This window comes from Chrysemys picta, chromosome 5, assembly GCF_011386835.1.
Source record: "Chrysemys picta bellii isolate R12L10 chromosome 5, ASM1138683v2, whole genome shotgun sequence".
Taxonomy (NCBI): Eukaryota; Metazoa; Chordata; order Testudines; family Emydidae; genus Chrysemys; species Chrysemys picta.
Window position 1 is genome coordinate 117,717,215 of NC_088795.1, and position 20,550 is coordinate 117,737,764.

Genomic DNA, 20,550 nt, shown 5'->3' on the forward strand with positions numbered 1-20,550 from the left:
CTAAGAACGCAAAAAATCATCTTCAAAATGCAAGTTCAATTTTTGATCTAAATTCCTTTGATGAAACTACTCTTTGATTATGCTTTAGGTGCAAACCCAGCCCTCTCTTCTATAAGTGCATAGGCCGCTTGAGAACAAGAAACTTGCCAGAGAGAAGCTGTTCTTAGAAGTGTGACCTAGTGGTTTGGATACACATCCACAGATAAGGAATTCATGAATTCTAATTCTGGTTCCTGCAGATTCCAGCTGTGGCCTTGGGAACTTATAGCCAAATTTTGAAAACTTGCCTTTAATTATGGGTGCTTCAGTTTTGAGCTTCTAACCTGAGACAACCAGAGATACTGAGAAACCACAGTTCCCATTGTCTTTAGTTGGAATAGTAGGTGCTTAGCACCCTTGAAAGTCTGGCCTGTAAATGCCTTAAGTTGGGTAACCAAAATGGAGACACTTAAAATTAAAGTCCACTTTTGAAAATGTGATCCTTAATGATCCAGAAAGGCTAAGGCCTTGGCTACACTCGCGGATTCACAGAGCTCTCTCGCAGCGCTGCAAGTACTCCACCTCTCCGAGGGGAATAGCTTGCAGCGCTGCGAGAGAGCGTGCAGCGCTGCAGGCGCTGATTACACTGGCGCTTTACAGCGCTGCACTCGCTGCGCTCAGGGGGGGTGTTTCTTCACACCCCTGAGCGCAGCAAGTGCGGCGCTGTGAATTGCCAGTGTAGCCAAGGCCTAAGACTTTGTTTCATAATATTGTGTACACTGGAGTTTCCTTTGTAAGTCTGCCCCTGATTAGTGAAAAGCTGAATCCCACCACTGACTTTCATTGTCCATTCAGAGCTAATATATAGTCACCATAAAAAACAAGGTTTGTGTTAGCAGTGCTGACACAACCATAGTATAAGTCTTTAGAATTTGATGCTATAGTAACATGTGCTGTTAAAACATCTGTCAAATACAATTTGAACTTGCTTAGACACATCTCTGTAGGGATCACCTAGATTTCCAATGCTTGGGAGACTGGAAATATCATTGAGAAAATCTTGCAGGAAGTCCAGGGAAAAGAATGGGAGATCATCAGACAGGAAACTAAAATAATACCTCCTGGATTTTTGCTGGAGCCCAGGAAAGGGATGGCAATCCTTAAACATGAGATAATGGACAGTCTGAACTGTTTGTAAGTGCAGGTGTGGAGATCTTCTCCAGGAATATTAGAAAATAGCCTAGGTCGGCCAGGGACAGCTACCACCTAAAATCATTCTGTTCTCTGGAAAAAAGTACTTTGACAAAGTAGAAGGGAATTTGTGGCATGAGTCGGAAATTATAAAGTGGAAAATGGCAGCAACCAAGACTGTGGTAATTGCATGGTTGCTGCAGAATATGAAAGCAGGAAAAAACAGATGGCCAATGTTAGTTCTTCAGTTCCCTCAGGCTGAATAACAACATTATTAGTAATGGGTTTCAACAAACTAAGAAGAGCCAGCAGCTGTGCTGATTGTAGAAGTGCTTTCCTAAGGTGCTTATATTTATCTTAGCTAATGGAGCTCTAGCTCATATTTTATTATTCATGGAAATGTCTGACCCTTTTCTTAATCTTACTGAGCTTTTTGTCTCAATTATGTCTTGCGGCAGTGAGTTTCACCGGTTAATTAAAAATGTACAAAAATATTTACATCCTTGTATATAAAATGTGTTTTCTTTCAATTTCATTTGGTATCACCGTGTCCTTGAATTATAAGAATAAACAGGAGTGTGCTATTGACCTTCTCTGCACCATTTCTTATTTTATTTACCCCATCATGTTGCCTTTTACAACTCTCTTGTGCACGTTAAATAGCCCTAGTCTGTTTAATGTCTTCTCATGGGCAAGTCTTTCCATGGCTCTATTTGCTTCGCACTTCTCTGGACCTTCACTATTTCTTTCATGTCCTTTTAGGGATGAGATAAACTCATACCATTTTATTTATATTTGTATCATACCATTATATATTTATATGTCGATTATTTTATATAATATATATAATATTCAATATATTATATATAATATATTATTTATTTATATATTTATATTTATATCATACCATTTGATTTATATTATGGCATTAAAATTTTTTCAATATTATTCTTTATCCCTTTTTTTAATGCTACCTGGCTCAATATGTAATGGCAGCCAAATAAGCAGATATCTTCATTTAGCTGCACACAGTGACACCAGGTCTCTCTGTAGAATGGTTCATTTAGAAACTATTAATGTGTATGAGTAGTTCAAACTGATCCTTCCAATGTGTTTTATCTTGAATTGTCTACTCTCAATTTCTTCTATATGATGGAGTGTACCTGGTCTTTCTGACTCCCTACAGGAGACTCCATGGTCCTATTACACCTGCCCTAGAAAAGGAGCAACAAAGGTGGCCTTCCAGGCCTGCCTAGAGAGGCCAATCAGAGCCTAGCAGGCTCAGATAAAAGTTGTTGAAGGGCCTCAGTAGTTCAGTTCCTGACTGGGACCAGAGGGGCAAGGAGCCTCAGGGATAGCCAGAGTTTTGTTCTGGCTGCATTTGCTTAAGCTGACTGAGAGAGGACCTGAGGACTTTAACACAGAGGTGAGGGGTGAAGATAAAAGGGACAGTTGAGAAAAGGGCCAGGGAAATAGCAGCAATGAATCAAAGTGAGCGGTACATGGCTGCTGTGTATAGGGTCCCTGGGTTGGAACCTGGAGTAGTGGGCAGTTCCAGGTTCCCTCACTGGTGAAGTGTTGTATGCCCCCAGAAGGGGACAAAGGTTCATTTGGAAGCCTAAGCAAAAGGCTGAATTTAAAGGGCCCAGAGTTAGGGATGAAGACCCTGTTGAGGGCAGATAGACAGAGTTTTTTTACTGTTTGCTACAGTAAAGGAGGTTGTTTTGATTGTGTGACCCAGCCGAAAGGCTGAGCCACTGAAGGCCTGCTAAGCAAGGTTGACAGCCTACAGGGGCAGCAGGAGCAGAAAAAGGACTGCGGTACAAGAAGTGAGTGGCCCCCATTACAATATGCCACTGTATTTCCCAATCACTTTAATGGGTCCTTCTGAAGTTCCTCACAGTCCTCTCTAGATTAAATCATATGGAAATTTTATCAGTTCAGATCATTAATAAATATTCTTATAGAATCATAGGACTGGAAGGGACCTTGAGAGATCATCTAGTCCAGTCCCCTGCACTCATGGCAGAACTAAGTATTAGCTAGGCCATCCCTGACAGGTGTTTGTTTAACCTGCTCTTAAAAACCTCCAATGATGGAGATTCCACAACCTTCCTAGGCAATTTATTCCAGTGCTTAACCACTCAGACACTTAGGAAGTTATGCATTGCTAATCCCAATACAGGTCTTTGAAGCACTTCACAATTAGCTTCCTTCCATGTTGAAGATTGGCCACTTAGTCCTACTTTTATTTCTGCCAGTTAATCTAGTCCACACCAGAATGTAACCTCTCATTTTATTAGTAGTTAGTATCCTTCCTAGCCTGCTGGGAAAGACTTTACACTTGTTAAAGTCCAAGAACATTATATCTATCTATTCTTCCTGATTCCTGCCATAATCTTCTTTCAGCTAAAAGCCCTAGCCTCGGTTTTGCCAGAAGCTGGGAATGGGCGACAGGAGATGGATCACTTGATGATTACCTGTTCCATTCATTCGCTCTGGGGCGCCTGGCATTGGCCACTGTCAAAAGACAGGATATTGGGCTGGATAGACCTTTGGTCTGACCCACTATGGCTGTTCTTATGTTCTTAAAGGGGAAAAGACAACATTCCATCTGGATGAAGCCTTCCCACTCCTCAGTGGTTCAGCATGCTGCCTTTGCCATCCTTCCAGCCCAAGAAGGAAGAGACAAGGGCAAAGATTCAAAACCAGGCTTTACACAGACCACCATGACAACCTTTACCACACTCACACCATTTGATTGATTTCCGGAAGAAAAGTTTATTGGATCATCAACAATAAACTGCACACAAACAGGAAATAAAAAGGCAATTAAGATGCACCATGTGTTTTTTTTTTTTAACTTCATAATTTATTTGAATGGATGCTTTCCAGCACCCTAGATTTTGGATTGTAAATCCAATTGTTCTGCTCCTGTCAGTGGCTGACTTCCTGGTGTACAAGCTGGCTTCTACCCCACTCTCCAACATGAGCCAGAGAAAGGAAAGAGCAGTGGAGACATTAAGGACGTGAAGCTAAGCCCCTCAAGGTCAACTTGAGCTATTCCACTGACTTCAGTGGGCTTTGAATCGTACCTTGGTTGAGCTTGATCAGTATAATGTGAGCAACATGGTATGCTCTCTACACAGTGAACATCTTTATGGTGGGGATTCCACTCACTCTGGATTTCATAGCAGAAGTTAATTTCTTATTTGGAATCTTGGTAGGGTATTTTCTATTTTAATTGTATTTATATTCTTAAGGCAACACCAGTCTGACACACTCTAATAGCCAGAGAACAAAGGGAGGCAGAAGTGGTTTTACAGGCAATGGTTAGCAAGAAAAGCTTACACGCATGCCTCTTTTCTTCTGTCCTATGCCCGATTATGACAATCGAGCTGCTTGGATCAATCTGCTCTTTACAAGGAGATGCTGACTAGTAACCAATTCACACTAAGCAAAACAAAATTGTATGGAGTTGTTTGTGACAGTTTTCAATCAAAAATAAGTCTAAAGTTAGAAACTTGGAAATATAAATTCTAAATGGCCTTTCCAGACAATAATTTATAGCCAGACTTTTTACACATGCACATTATCCCCAAGTATGCACTGAATGTTTCAAAGCTATTTCTGATTTTTCCTGAAATTCACCATTGTTACTATCACAGCTAACTTGCAACCATAGTTTTAATTTACTAATGAGTTCTTAGGATTCTTACCAAATGTTAAAGCAATGAAAACTTTGTATCTTATAACTCTTAACTCAGCCATCAAGCTTCTTTCTCTTGTCTGAAAAGCTGTCAATTTTGTGTGATATCACAAATCATGTTATGTGAAAAATGTCTAGGGTGTAATTGCTGCCACTGTCTTTTTGCTGTGTACAGTTTCATTTAAAAAGTAGTGTTCTGAACTAGTGAAACAAATTTTCCAGTTTCAGCACTTTTAACCACTTATTGACTCAATTTATTTCTAGGCACCTAGGTTGAAACTTATTAGTGAAATCTAAATACACATTAGCATATTTTAAAGTAATTTACAGGCTTGTTATAATTCTAGTTTATATTTCCTGAGAAGTATTTAACTTGAAGTAATCAAGTTGTCACTCGGGTAAATGGAAATGCATGTATCAAGGTCTTTATTACTTATTAAGTAAAACTAGTTCATAAATTATAGATAAGTTCTCCCGCTCAGTTTGAGAGTTTGTAATGGCTGCTTTCATGAGATTAGTAGAAACTTCTGTCCAAGGCAGCTTGACTTCAAGGTGGGATGATGGGGAGTTTAGCATCTTTCTGCGTGGGCATCAGCATATTAAGACTCCAAACCATGGCCATGCTGTTTCCATGTGCCCCAAAGCTGAGGTAGCAGTTTAGGGGAGCCCTGCAAGTGCCAGTGCCTTGGTGCAGAGCCACTGGGACCCTGCCCCCAGCACTGTCACAGTCCCTTTCATCCCAGGCTTCCGCACACACAACCATGCCCCCCTTAATAACACCCAAATCTCCACTTACCTACTGCTTCATGGAGTAGGTAGCCATGTGAGGAGTTATGGGGAGTGGTGGCAAGGGGTGGTTAGGAGGACTGTGTGGCATTGTGGGGGGGACATGGGAGATTAGTGGATAGTGGGAGGTGTGGAGGGGTCATCCATGTCCCCTATTAATGCCCCGTCCATGCCCTCCTTGCTCAGGTCTGTCAGACTAAGACTCCCCAAGACAAATGGGAACCTCCAGCTGCAAATCACCCCCTCTCCCTACCCCCATTATAATGAATAATTCATGTAATCTCTAAAAGCTACCTGTTTCAGTGCTAGCCATGTGAAAATAAAGCCATGTCAAATGGAAACTAACTGAATCTGCTCAGCATGCCCATTTTCTCAGGTCAGTAAAAGGGCATCAATAGAATCATTTGCCTTTGGGTAATGTGTGGTTTCCTTTGGAAGTGTAATAGTTTTACTGACCCAGGTCTCCTGCACAGAAGAGAAACACTTTTGAATTTGCACATATCCATTCAGTACTGTATATAATGCACTTCCATTTCTTATTTTACAGAGATATCAAACCTGACAACATACTGCTGGATGAGCACGGTGAGTTCCTAAGATTATTTTGTCCCCAAATTTCAATTTCATGGGCTGCACCAGTGGCTCTGTGATTAGTGCTGCGTGAGTTCATCAGAGAGACTGGGTTCATGTGCCAAGTCTGGTCTTTCTCTGCAGCAACTTGTCTGTCAGGTTTGTCAGCTGTCTTGATAGGCTCTTCAGCCATTTGGGTGGGCTCCACCCAAACAATTAATATTCACATATTCCCTCATGTATTCTTTCCAATATGTCATTCTACAAAGATTGTAGCCTTACCTATTGTCATACGTAATCAGATCTTCAGTTTTGAAGCATTTTTCTCTTGTATAAAAAACACAGGCTGGATGTTTGAGCTATGTTACACTCACATACAGATTGGATTTGTGCTTTAGCAATTTCTGGTATGAGCGTGGCAGGCCATTCAAAATGGCACTCTCATCTGCCTCTATTTCCAGTATTGTCAAATCTTTTGATTGCAAATCTACTGACATTTAATGTTCTGGGTTGTGGTTTTTCTGAAAGCCTCAGTTCCTGGAATTCTGTAATTATGTGGAAACCTCTACTTTCATTTAAAAATACAAGGAAGATTTTAGCCCTCATGTCTGGGGACAGAAGCCATCTCTGAGCATGCTGGGGAGGGTGTGGAAGCTCTGGCCACTGTCACCAGAAGCTGAGCCTGGGGGGAGCAGCCTGCTACTACTGCAGGCAGGTGCTCTCCCGGGCAGCTTCTGTGCTGCACTGGGCAGATCCAGGAGTGGCTCCAGAGCCTGGCTGTCAGGCGAGCAGCCAAACAGCCAGGAGGAGCCAGGCTGGCACAGCAGGAGGTAACATGGGATGGGGAGAGTGCGGGGAGCCTGGGCTGGGGACGGGGCAGGGAGGGGAGGAGTCACGTGGAAGGTCACATGGGAGAGGTCACATGTCCCCCTCCGTTAGTGGGTGCCCCCCTTTGTGTCCCTCCCACTAGTCGCCTCTGGCAGGGCTCCTAGGCGCGTGCGGGATGGTACCAGCAGCGAAGGAAGAAGAGCACGCCCAGCAGCACACCCGGCAGCAGCTCGCTGGGCACCAGCCAGTACAGGTGCAGCACTGCCCAAATGTCAGGTGGACCGTGTCTGCACGGGATGGGGGCCCATTGACTGTCCTGCCTTGGGGCCCAGAATTGCTGTTGGCGGGCCTGATGGTTCATATGCCACTTTTGAGGCATAAACTTAAGCTTCTTAAAGATACACATTGTGCCATGGACATTTATTTATATTTTTATTTTTAACATGCTGATTACAGAAGCTGGCAATGTTTTTGCAAAGGAATTTAACTTTTAAAATTTCTACTCAGATTTGTTTCTATTTAGAATTTCTTTATTCATGCACCTGAAAGGGCCAATTTCACAGAGCTGAAAACAATTACGAGCCACATCAGCTAGGAGGAAGAATTTAATCAGAAGAATGCGAATGATAATTGGGAATTGTTTAAGAACACTTCATGGGATGCCCAAAAGCCACAACTGAGGAAGATGGCATATTGGTTTAAAAACTGACCAGGTTTAGCGGGGAAGTGAAGGCAACTATAACAAATAAATATACCAAATGGCAATAAAGGGAAGTGGATAATAATGAATATAAATCAGAAGCTAGTAATTGTAGAAAATTGACCAGGGAAGCAAAGGGACACAAGGAGAAATCTATGACCAGCAGAGTTAAGGACAATAAGAATGAGATTTTTAAGTATACTGGGAACAGAAAGTATCCTGACAATGGCATTGGTCTATTACTAGATGGAAATGGTAAAATTATCAATAATAATGCAGAAAAGGCAGAAGTGTTCATAAATACTTCTGTTCTGTATTTGGGAAAAAAATAGATAACATAGTCTCATATGATGAAAACACTCTTTCCATTCCACTAATATCTCAGGAGGATGTTAAACAGCAGCTACTAAAGTTAGACATTTTAAAATCAGCAGGTTCAGATAACTTGCTTCCAAGAGTTTTAAAAGAGCTGTTGGAGGAGATCACTGGACCATTAACACTGATTTTCAATAAGTATTGGAACATGGGGGAAGTTCCAGAAAACCAAAGCCATTATTTAAAAAAGATAAACAGGATGACCCAGATAATTATAGGTCTGTCAGACTGTGATGAGGGTGTTCACACCACATCAACCCTGATGGGTTTAAAGGGGTTCAGAAAGGGCCAATTAACTTTACAGGAAGCACCTGAGGGGAGACTTAGGCTTGACTGACACTAAGTGATGATGAAGCCCAGGCTGAGCTTATAGAAAGTCAGGAAGTGAGAGCAGAAGGGGACTGTAGTGTAGAAGTCTGTAGTCATTCTTTGGCCTTGTGAGGAGAGAAGGAGGAGACCCGGGGGGTGGGGGCATAGAAAACTGAGATCCTGACCCTGATGGAAGGGGTTTACTTAGAAGAGTGGTGAAGAAAGTTGTCAGAGCAGGAGGAGGCCCAGGGAAATGGCAAAAAGGGTTGAGATGGTACAGACCTTAGCTGCTGATTGTAGGATCCCTGGGCTGGAACCCAGAGTAGCGGGTGGGCCCAGGATCCTTTACCAGCCACTAGGAAATTGGCACAGTCTTGAACAGCAAGACTATCTGGAATGGCACCGGGACATCTGGTCTGGTGAGACTTTTGTTACCCTTGGAAGGGGAAAATAGTGACCCAGCCAGTGGACCAAGCCACAAGCAGGAAGCACTGTGACTCCTAGAGAGCACCAGTGCCCACAGCACCAGTGACAAAAGGAAGGCAGCATCAGTCTGGGTGGAGCTAATCCCCATACTCAGCCACAAGGAGGTGCCTTGATAATTTACTTGTTAGTAAGGCAGCAGACAGTAATCATAACTGTGTATGTGTTGGTCTTGGCTCTTATAACAACCCCAGCAGCAAATGTAGCCCATTACACAGGCTGATATCAATTCAGGACAAGCTAATGGAGTGGTTGATGCATGACTCAATTAGTAAAGAATTAAAGGAGGGTAATGCAATAAATGCCACTCAACATTTGTTTAAGAAAAATAGATCCTGTCAAACTAACTTGATACCTTTTTTTGATGACTTTACAAGTTTGGTTGATAAAGCTAGTACTGTTTACACAATAGACTTAGACTTCTGTAAGGCATTTCACTTGGTGCTGCATAACATTTTGATTATTAATCAAAATGATGTCAAATTGACATGGTACACCTTAAATGGATTAAAACCTGGCTACCAGATAGGTCTCAACATGTAACTGTAAACAGGGAATCATCATCATCAAGCAGGTGTGTTTCTAGTGGGGTCCTGCAGGGATTGTTTCTTGGCCTTCTGAGCACTGCCCCCACGCCAAGCGCTGCCTCTGCAGCTCCCATTGGCCAGAAACAGTGGCCAATCGGAGCTGCCAGGACAGCAGCTGCGGGCAGAGGCAGCTCACAGAACTGCCTGCCACGCCTCCACATAAGAGCATTCGGGACAGGTCGCCGCTTGCGGGAAGCCACCCGTGGTGAGCAGCTCCCGGATCCAGCATCCTGCACTCGCTCCCATGTCCCAAGTCCGTTCCCACACCCAAATTCCTTCCCAGAGCCCTGCCACTATCCAGAAACAAGCAATATAGATATATTGTTTGATACAATATTGTACATAATATCTGTAATAGGTGCCAGGATACAATGTTCGATAATGCTTTTCACAGTTACCCGGAATATTCTCTTCTTTTTGTTCAAGATGTCATCTAGAAAGCATTTATAGACAGAAGTTATGAAGCTAGACTAAAAAAGGGTCACTGTGTTCTTAATTTTTTGAACCAATATGAACAATTCTAGACTTCGCACTTCAACATTTTCCTTAATTACTTTTCCTGTATGTGACTGCTGTAGCTACGTGAAAGATACATAGAGTATTGTATCTTTCACGGCACCGGGATACAGTGCAATGGGATAACATTGTTTGGGATGATGCAGATTGCTATTCCCAGCAACCAACTGTATGGGCCGATGCAGAAGAGAGATAGAACATGGCCTCAGCTGCTTCTTACTCCCTCTGGGGCAATTAGCATCTTGGAAGAGGCAGAAAAGGAAGGGAGTTCAGGGGCTCAGATTGACCCAGGCACTTATGTCTGGTCTCCACACAAGTGCCAGGCAAAACTAGTTCTTGCTGTTTGTAAGCATTTGATGTCCCCTGCGGAGAGGTGCTATACATATGCATGGACAGTGTTACTGCTTTTGTATCAGTGGCAAGATGTAAAGAAATTAGGAAAAACACATTTTCCTGGTTTTTCTCCTTAATTTATGAAAAGACATGTCTGCTACATGATATCCACAACTGTGTAGACCACTGGTACAGTATGTGGGGTGTTGTTTTAGCTTTGTTAAATGAAAAAATAAATATAATAAAAGAAAGCAATGCAGCATAAGAGTCACAATTTTAATTGTAAATCAAATATTTGCATCAGTCTGGGTGAGTATTATGTGATAGATATTCTGTGACAGGCCATCAGGCTGGCACTCTAACAGGGACAATCACTGGTGATGCTATCATTTGAGTCACAGAGCTCAATATTTATCTGCCAAAGAAATAGTGAGGATATTTATTCTGCAGCAATCCATGTAGTTTTTCATTCTACTGCACATTTTGAAATGCGTATAGCTATTATCATTAGGAGCACAAGATTGGCAAGCTAGTTGTATGAAGTATGATTATCTTTTTCAATAAGGCATTTCCCATAGTCTTTAACTGCCAGAAATGAACTGGCTAGGTATGGTGCTGGGTACCAGAACTCAGAGCAACTCATTCACTACACACCCAACAAATGCAGGGTTCCTACAGACAACAGCCTCCTTCACAGAGCGAAGTCCATCTTGTGCACTGAATGAGAGAGGGGAAAAATACTATGTGATCATGTAATTAAAGACTGTCCCATAATTCATACACAAAGAGGCCGAATTAAAGTTGCACATGTAACCTTAATTCTGGCATTTTCCTAACTTTTTCAGTGCTTTACTTTGCAACCTTAACATTAATAAAATGTAGTTTTTATTTGTGTGTAATCTTATACAAGCTCTTTGGGACAGGGACCATTACTTTTCTGTTTGTACAGTACCTAGCACAATGGAACTCTGATCCATAACTGGGGCCCCAAGGCACTACTTTGATATATTATTGATTTGTATAAATCTTCTTTTTATACTGTGCACATTACCCAAAGAATCTGAGCACCTGACTGGCCATAGCCTGTTGGGAGCACACACCCTACAATAGTTGGGGGGCGGGAGAGGAAATGCTAAACAACATTGGAAAACTGCACAGGTAGAGATTATCCAAGTTAAGTGGGGACTTCAATGCTCAATTCCAATTATTTTAAATGGAAGCTTTGAAAATTTCAGCTGTAGTTTCTACCCTTGGTAACTGATAAGGTATCATGCTTTGAAATAGTCACTGGACCATCAGGCTAGATCATCATAGGCTATTTGATAAACACACTGGAATGCGTTCAGCATCACACACATCTGGGGACAGTCTGCTGCTGAATACTGTTATGGATGCACTGGTTAGGGCCTTTAATTTTGCACTGACAAAGAAAATTTTCTTTATAAAAGAAAATTAATATGAAGCTTTAAGATGAGTCCTAACATAATTCATTTGCGTTTTACTCTATTCAATTAAGTAGATAGTACTAGATTTCTAATATTGCTATAGAGTAATGAAGGTGGTGATAATTTAGGTAACAGGTTACTCTACAGTGACTGTGAATTATTTTCAGCACTTTTCTAAAATTCTGATCCAAATGGATAGGTGTCAATGGCTAGTTGGGGTAGCTCTCTTTACAGCTCCACCTATGTTGTGCCACAGACGGGTGCGATCCTAAACAGCATAATGCCTATGCCACTTTTTGCTTCACAATGTAAAAGCAACACAAGAAAATGAAGCCAGTGATAGCTTGTGGGCTTGTCTTCACCTACAACTCTACAGAGCTGCATCGGTGCAACTGCAGTGCTTTAGTGAAGATGCTCCTAGGCCAACAGAAGAGCTTTTCCCATCGGCGTAGTTATTCCACCTCCCCGAGAAGCGGTAGCTATGTTGAGGGAGAAGCTCTCCCATTAACACAGCGTTGTCTACACGTGGGGTTAGGTCAGTATAACCATGTTGCTCGGGGGGTGGATTTTTCACACTCCTGAGCGGATTAATTATACTGATGTAGGTCTATAGTGTAGACATGGCCTAAACCTATGTGACCTATGCAATCATATAGGGCTCCTGGGAGTGTAGAACCCTGTGCTATGTGCGTCAATCCAGCCTGGCAGCCAACTACAGTGTTGTCATCCTCATTCAGTGTCTCATGATTTTAGCATCAGAAGTCCATTACAGAGTTAGTATTCCCTACTTCCCTCAGTCCCACAGCTACATGTTAGCTGTGCTTCCTGGCTTGTTCTCCCTCCATTTTGTCTGCCCCAGCATGTTGCATGATGCCAATAGTCAACAGGCATGTCCACAAAGTCTGCTGGGGCACACAAGGTAGGAGCCAAGGCATCAGCCAGATGAATGGGACTGAGTCAGCCACAGCCTGCAGTGATCTGTCTTACTGAAAAACTTAATGGTGGCAGGCTTGGACCATCCAACTCAATTTGTTATGTTCAAATCAGAATGGTGAGTGAGAGTATGAGAGCACCTGCCTACTTCTGCTACATACCCTTTGTCCTACACCCTGCTGTCAAATAACTGGTGATTTGGTGCCTGTCTGCTGGCTTCACCTGCACTCCTGCTAGTCTGAGTCTTATTTTATGGTTACTGAATCAGAAACAAATGGAATTTTCTTGTATAGCCTCTTTCTTCCTGGCTTCCTCCCTGCCTGGGGAGACTCAGAAAAGGACCAGGCTGAAGGGGTCACTATAATCTGAAGAGAATATGAAGGTAGACAGGTGCCACAAATACATGAAGGTGTTGGGGATGGGACTGGTTATAGGTAGGAAAGGTACCCATATATCTCCACAGACGGCGCCACAAAACCTAGGGCTGTTCCTGAACAAAGCTACTGCCTCTGAAAAAATGTTGTCAGTACCAGCCATGGTAGAAGCAGGAACAGGGGTACCACTAAATAGAGTTCAGCACTGGGAACCATCCACAAACATGAGAGCTGGGCCCTCTGATACTTAAAGAGCAGCACAAGGGTTGATTCCACCATTTTCCATTATTCTCCAACTACCTGGGCAGACAATTTAGTTTTTATTAAGAGGCACAAATCTTCCATTTCATTTCTTTGCATTAGCATCTAAATATTAATGGTGCTGGGAGGATTCATGTGCATGTGCTGTCTTAAGTTCTATTTATACTTTGTTTCGTTTAATTTCAGGGCATGTTCACATCACTGACTTTAACATAGCAACTATAGTCAAAGGATCAGAAAAGGCTTCCTCTATGGCTGGCACTAAGCCCTATATGGGTAAGTTTTAAAGACCATTGTAAAAATACATACAGCATATTTCAATGAAGTGTGTCTAAAGAAGTGTGTCTGGTGTGCATGTATGATAACGCTAAACAACTTGTGACAAGTGCTTTAGTGCAACTGGAAATGCATTAACGATGCAGAAATTGAGGACGCGTATGGTTTTGCAAAACTTTTACTCAACAGTGACTTTGGTTCAGACCAACGTCTCATTTCATCTGGATCCCCCGAGTTTGAAGATATGGATAAATGACTATAGTTTTGTTCCTATTTCCACCATTTGGGAATATCAGCTTTAAACACTTTAACCACAAGTTTGTGTGCTTTACTGAGTTGGAGCCTTATTGAGTATCTCAAGAGCATGACTGCTGATTATGGCCCCAATCCAGTTTGATAAAGTCAGACCTGGCAGCTATAAGAGAGTGGTGGAATGCAGGTATATCAGCCCTAGAGTGGTGAAGGCCCCTTTGCCTATGAAACTGAAAAAATGGTTACCTAAGGTTAATTAGAGATGCCTGAGTCCAATTGAGGGCTACCAGCCATAGGTGGCACATGAACTGCTGGCTGGGGGAGGCTAGGCCCAAACCCCACGCCTTCTGTCCGAGGGCCTGCCCCTTACAAACCACCAGCTGGAGCCCAGAGTCCCCGCCCCCAACCACAGCCATCGGCCCCTGCCACAGGCTAGCGCCCTTCCCCAGAGCGCCCCAAACCCCAGCCACAGCCTCCCCAGCACCGTAAGGGTGGGTGGCGCGGCCGCAGCATCCCCAGCCCCGGAGCGACAGGAGGGCTGGCGGCGAGGCCACAGCCTCCCCAGCACCAGAACGACAGGAGGGCGGGTGGCGCGTCCACTGGGAGACTGGAGCTGCTGCCGCGCTGAGCAGGAGGGGACAGTTGGGAGGAGCGGGGGGGTCACGCCTGGCTGTTTGGGGAGGCACAGCCTCCCTCAGTCTATGATACCTGCTGCCTATGCTGCCTGTGACCTTTAAAAACCCCCCTTCTGGAGAGAATGAGGTGGGAGGGATGAGAAACAAGCTGCAGCAGGGAAAAACAATCAAGTTAATTTCTGTTTGGGGAAGGGCTGGCAACCAGAAGCCAGTGTAATAAGGCATCACCCCAGGGAGGGGGCAGGGAACTGTATTTCTTTTGTGTTGTGAGTTTAGGGTTTTTTTGCTTAAGAGAAGTACTCATGCATAACCTGAGACTCACCTTGTAAATACTGAAAAATAAACCAAAGCGAAGAATTAAAAACCTCCAGAGTAGGACTGATTAACTCCAGGCTCCAACCACCAGAGGGAGAATTTCAGAATGATCTGAGTAACCATTCAGATTTTAGTGCACTCACAAGAGAGTTATGTTTAAAGCATATAAAATTGTGGGGATGGAATCCCTTTAGCTGTTTTTCTATAATGGTGCACGCTCACTGTAAAAAATACACATTTTCTTAAATACTGTTTTTAATTTGGGTCCTCCAAAGATTTAATGGCACTACCTTGAGTAAAACTTGACTGAGTTGATTGAAAACTTGATTGAGAGTATTGTGAGCCACACCACATCAATAGTTTGATCTCAAACTCTGAGCAAAAAAAACCCCCAAAACAAACACACACAAAACCCCCCTGCCGGAAGCAGAGCGGGCTGCAGGGACATGCTTGCCCCTGTTTCCTGCAGGTCCTATTGGCTGGGAACTGCGAACCACAGCCACTGGGAGCTGTGGCCGGCCATGCAAATGTAAACAAACTGTCTGGCAGCCTGCCAGCAGATTACCCTGATTAGCCGCATGTGGCCCACGGGCCACAGGTTGCCCACCACTGCTCCAGCACCTGTGCCTCAAATGACTCCAAGTTTGGGTCATTAACCCCACACTGCAACTTCTTAAGGCACATCAACTTTCGAAGAAATACAACTAAGCATGTCAATTTTAGAGGACTTAGAAAGGTCCATCTTTAAACAGATGTCATGAAGCAACCTTAATTTATAGTGGTGCTCCCATGCCACTATAACGCACAAATTATTGTTACTTAAATTCTTCAGCAAGACTCCTGAATACTGGAGAGTCTTCAGAGGACTCAGATAAATGAAAAATAGAGGGAGGGGACTATTAATTTAAATGTGAAAATGAATAAAACAATAACTTTAGAATCTTCTATGTTTAATATTATATTCAATTACATGAATTTTATGATATCCTTACATTTGTAATCTTCAGTGGGCTGCAGAAATTTATATTGAAAATGCACAACTGGTATATAAGTTGTTAGGGAAAAGGTGGAGGTTTGGGTATTTGGTTAGGGGACAGGTGGGGTTTTAGCTCCAGTATGATGTGTCAGATTATCTGGGTGTGTAGCATAAACAGATTGTCTGGATGTTCAAATTATCTAGGGTTACCATATTTCAACAATCAAAAAAGAGGACGGGAGGAGCCCCGCCCTAGCCCCGCCCCCATCCTGCCTTAGCCCCGCCCCCACCCCTTCCACTCCCTCCCACTTCCCGCCCCCTCAGAACCTCCAACCCTCCCTCCCACTCCTTGTCCCCTGACTGCCCCCTCCTGGGACCCCTGCCCCTAACTGCCCCCCAGGTCTCCACTCCCTACCTAACATATGCTCCTCCCTATAGTTGGCACAATCCATAGACCAGTGCAGGAGGAAGCAAAATGCCTCCCAATCCCCCTCTAGGGCGGTTAGTGATGCTAGCTAGGAGCATTTCTTGTATTCAGAGATGCACGTGGTAATACAAATAAATAATAGTAATAATGTCTGCAATTATGGTTCGGCCCCACTTCATACACCCTTCCCACTTGTGCCCAGTGCAGGGGCTGGCCACATCAGTATCTAAAGAAATTCTTCCTAAATCTCTTAATTACCCCGTTCCCTTATCATTTTGCCTCTTCTTCTTTAATTTAACATTAAGATAAATAGCTTTGGTATCCTCTCTCTTTTCTATTCCTTTCAGAATTTAGTTCAATTACACAGCAGTGAGTCTGGTGCCTCCCTCTCTCCAACCTCCTTCCCCTTCCCCCCCCCCCCCCAAAAAAAACACCAGAAAAACCTCAGTAGGAAAGAAATTGCAAAAGAGAAATGCTATCTCTAGCCCTTTAACTAGAGATTATCAAGCCCCTCCGTCGTCCTGCTTTCCTTCTACTGTATCTTCCCCATATCTTGGAAATACCAAAATACAGCAAAAGCCACAAGTTCAAAGCCTTCACTACTCTGCCTGTCAGAGGAGTTTCAAGCCTTGGATTCATTTGTAAATGTGAGAAAGCATTTTTTGCATAGCCTGTAGGACTTTTTGAACTGTTAAAATTATCTGTTTCAGTGTGAGAAGTGAGGAGTGTGGATGCTCTGTAGCTTATGATGGGTATCAAGGCTGCAAAAAAACAACACTACTATGCCAGACAGGGCCTGATCCTGATCTCACTTGTACTGGGTTTTGCCTTTGTAACTTCATTGAGTTTGCTTGAGTTACTCCTGATTTATGTGGGTTATGTCAGAGGAAAATCAGACTCTTAGCAAAATGCTAACAATTAATTGCAATGTTGGTATCAAAGTTCTAGTTTTTATTTGTGCTAGTTATTTGAAACAAAGATATTTTCTAAAAAGTTCACAGACTCTGCCACAGACTTTCTATATAACCTTGGACAAGCCATTTACACCAGGTCTAAACTAGGAGAAGAGGCCATGCTTTAAAACATGTTGGGGAACATGCTTTAACATAATTTTAAACAGGGCTTTGTACCTAGTATAGACAGGGTAAGTTGTGTTTTAAAAATGTGTTAGCTGATTGTGGTCAATACTGGTTGAGGTCAATGCACTTTAAAACACAGCCTATTTTCCCAGTCTAGACATTGCCTTACCATCTGATTCTGCACCATTAGCTTAGTGTGACTTCATGCAATGGTTTCAGAATCTGGCCCTAAACTTCTTTGTGCCTGTTTCCCTATCTATAAAATAAGTGCCGCCTTATTCACTGGGGCAGATCCCAAGGAGCACGCTGCACCTCTGCTTCAGGGATTGTCCTGACTACCTACCAATCCATTTCAATGAACAAATAAATGTTTTTGTTCATAAAGCCACGTTAGATTGAAACTTTAGCTACTTTAGACAGTCTCTCCCTGCATTTTACCCTAGTAGCTGATGTTTTCAGGTGATCTTCCTGCATAGACACAAGTAAAACACCCCCATTTAAAGTTTCCCATTTCCTAGAACTCTTTACTAAGCCTCTAGGGAATCCTACCCTATGGACTACAATAATAGTGGCTCCCGGAGCCCTCTGACACCATTTCCCTGCATGCTTGTAGACAGAGGTGGGGACAGAATGGACTAGGAACTCCTGCTGAGGCCAATAGGGATTGAGCAGTTTGTTGGGTCAATGATGAACTGGGGTTGCTCAGCCCCTCAGTGGGATAGGACTGCCTGACTCAGATAGAGAGAAGAGACTCCTTTTAGTTCCAGGTACTGTTTAGCTCTTCGAGTTTTGAGCTGAGAAGGAAGCAGAACAGCTCACGGAGTTCCTGATTAACTCCTCTCCCCACCAAGGGAATCTTTTAATTGCAGTTGGGTCTAGTGCATGGGTCAGGCAGTTCCAGCCCTGCGAAGATCAGTGTCCAGAGTACTCCCAATAAATATATATTAGAAATCATGTTTCTCACCTACTGCTGAGCTTTTGAAAAATTTAGTTCCAAATCTCAAGCTGTAGCTTGAGGATGCTGATAGGAAAAACAATCACTATAATTTTTTATTGTCAAAACGCCTCTCAGAAAATGCATAGGCTTGCAGGCTGTCATTCCCCTCTTCTCTGGCAGTCACTGGAGGAGGTCACTTTATATGTCAGATCTTTTAGTTAGTGGCTGGCTTTTGACAGACATGTCTGCTACCAACAACTAACTGAAATGCTTTAGTGACATGGGTCACATCAAACCTGCAGCGTGAATATCTGTGAGGAGAATAAGAGTGTGATGATCCTTACCAGAGAGATTTTACTTCTTGTAAGGTCACTATCCCAAGTCCACAGCTGGAATATGACTTTTGTTTTTACTTCCTTCAGGTGATTACTTGGTCTTGAGTGTGCTTAAAAAGTTTTGGAACTTCAGGAAGGAAGATGCTGTGTAACTGCTAGGCATTTCCAGTACTAACAGAGCTTTCTGAGCAACAAGAGAAGGTTTTGGACCACATCTTTAAAAAGAAAGGAGTTAAGGACATAGATGTAAATGGTAATTGGGATAAAATACAGCATGGTTTTACAAAAGGTAGATCATGCCAGACCAACCTGATCTCTTTTTTAAGAAGATAACTGATTTTTTAGACAAAGGAAATGCAGTAGAGCTCATCTACCTGCACTTCAGTAAGGCATTTGATACAGTTCCATGTGGGAAATGATTAGTTAAATTGGAGAAGTTGGGGATTAATATGATAATTGAAAGGTAGATGAGGAACTGGTTAAAGGAGAGACTACAATGGGTTATACTGAAAAGTGAACTGTCAGGCTGGAGGGATGTTACTAGTGGAGTTCCTCAGGCATTGATCTTGGGACCAATCTTATTTAACATTTTCATTAATGACCTTGGCACAAAAAGTGGGTGTGTGCTAATAAAATTTGCGGATGACACAAAGTTGGAAGGTATTGCCAGTACCGAGGAGGACCAGAATATTATGCAAAAAGATCTGGACAACCTTGAAAACTGGAGTAATAGAAATGGGATGAAATAGTGCGAAATACAAGGTCATGCACTAGGGACTAACCAGAAATGTTTTTGCTATAAGCTGGAGGCCTATCAGTTGGACGCAACAGAGAAGGAGAAAGACCTGGGTGTAATAGTTGATCACAGGATGACTATGAATCGTCAGTGTGATGTCTCTGTTAAAAAGGCTAATGCAGTCCTAGGATGCATCAGGCAAGCTAATTCCAGTAGAGACAGGGAAATGTTAGTACCCTTATACAAGGCACTGGTAAGACCTCATCTAGAATACTGGTACAATTCTTGTCTCCCATGTTTAAACAAGATGAATTAAAACTGGAACAGGTGCAGGGAAGGGTTAATAGGATGATCAGAGCAATGGAAAACCTACCTTATGAGACAAGAGTCAAGGAGCTTGTCTTGTTTAGCCTAACCAAACGAAGGCTGAGGGGAGATATGACTGCTCTCTATAAATACATCAGAGGGATAAATACTAGGGAAGGAAAGGAGTTAAAGTTAAGCGCCAATGTTGACACAAGAACAAATTAATAGCAAATATTCTCAACAGCCTGAGATGGGACACTAGATGGGAAGGGCTCCGAGTTACAACAGAGAATTCTTTCCCAGGTGTCTAGCTGGTGGGTCTTGTTGACATGCTCAGGATACAACTGATTGCCATAATTGGGATCAGGAAGGAATTTCCCCCAAGGTCAGATTGGTAGAGATCCTGGGGGGTGGGGTTTTCACCTTTCTCGGCAGCATGAGGTACGGGTCACTTGCAGGTTTGAACTAGAGTAAATGGTGGATTCTCTGTCACTTGAAGTCTTTAAATCATGATTTGAGGACTTCAGTAACTCAGCCAGAGGTTAGGGATCTATTACAGGAGTGAGTGTGGCCTGCAATGTGCAGGAGGTCAGATGATCACGATGGTCCCTTCTGGCTTTAAAGTCTGTGAATCTGAGTTATCAACTGTACAAAGTGGCCATCAGATATGGGTTGCAGCCAACATTCTCCTACATAAAATATCCAATCATATTATAGGGCATGCCTGTTCATAATATTGATGCTACATCCCTCCAATATGTTTGGTTAACTTTTAAAAGTATTAAAATGTGTGAATTATCTTAATTCTAAATATCATTTTATTTATTTTGCATAAACATTAACATTACTTGAGTCCTACAAATCTCTATTTAGTGACTGAACTATAACTCCGTTTTG

The 20,550-nt window shown here is 42.8% G+C and overlaps 1 protein-coding gene across 3 annotated transcripts in view; it reads left to right on the plus strand.

Annotated features, from left to right (window-relative positions):
- The window catches only part of STK32B (serine/threonine kinase 32B), a 321,652-nt gene that overhangs the window by 234,164 nt on the left and 66,938 nt on the right, over window positions 1–20,550 (plus strand). For 2 of the 3 annotated variants that reach the window (XM_008170158.4, XM_065597090.1), the window contains 2 exons: window positions 6,213–6,250; window positions 13,566–13,655. In XM_008170158.4, coding sequence (XP_008168380.1) covers window positions 6,213–6,250; window positions 13,566–13,655 — 128 coding nt within the window. The remainder of the gene's footprint in view (window positions 1–6,212; window positions 6,251–13,565; window positions 13,656–20,550) is intronic. The other variant, XM_042855471.2, reaches the window with a different exon arrangement.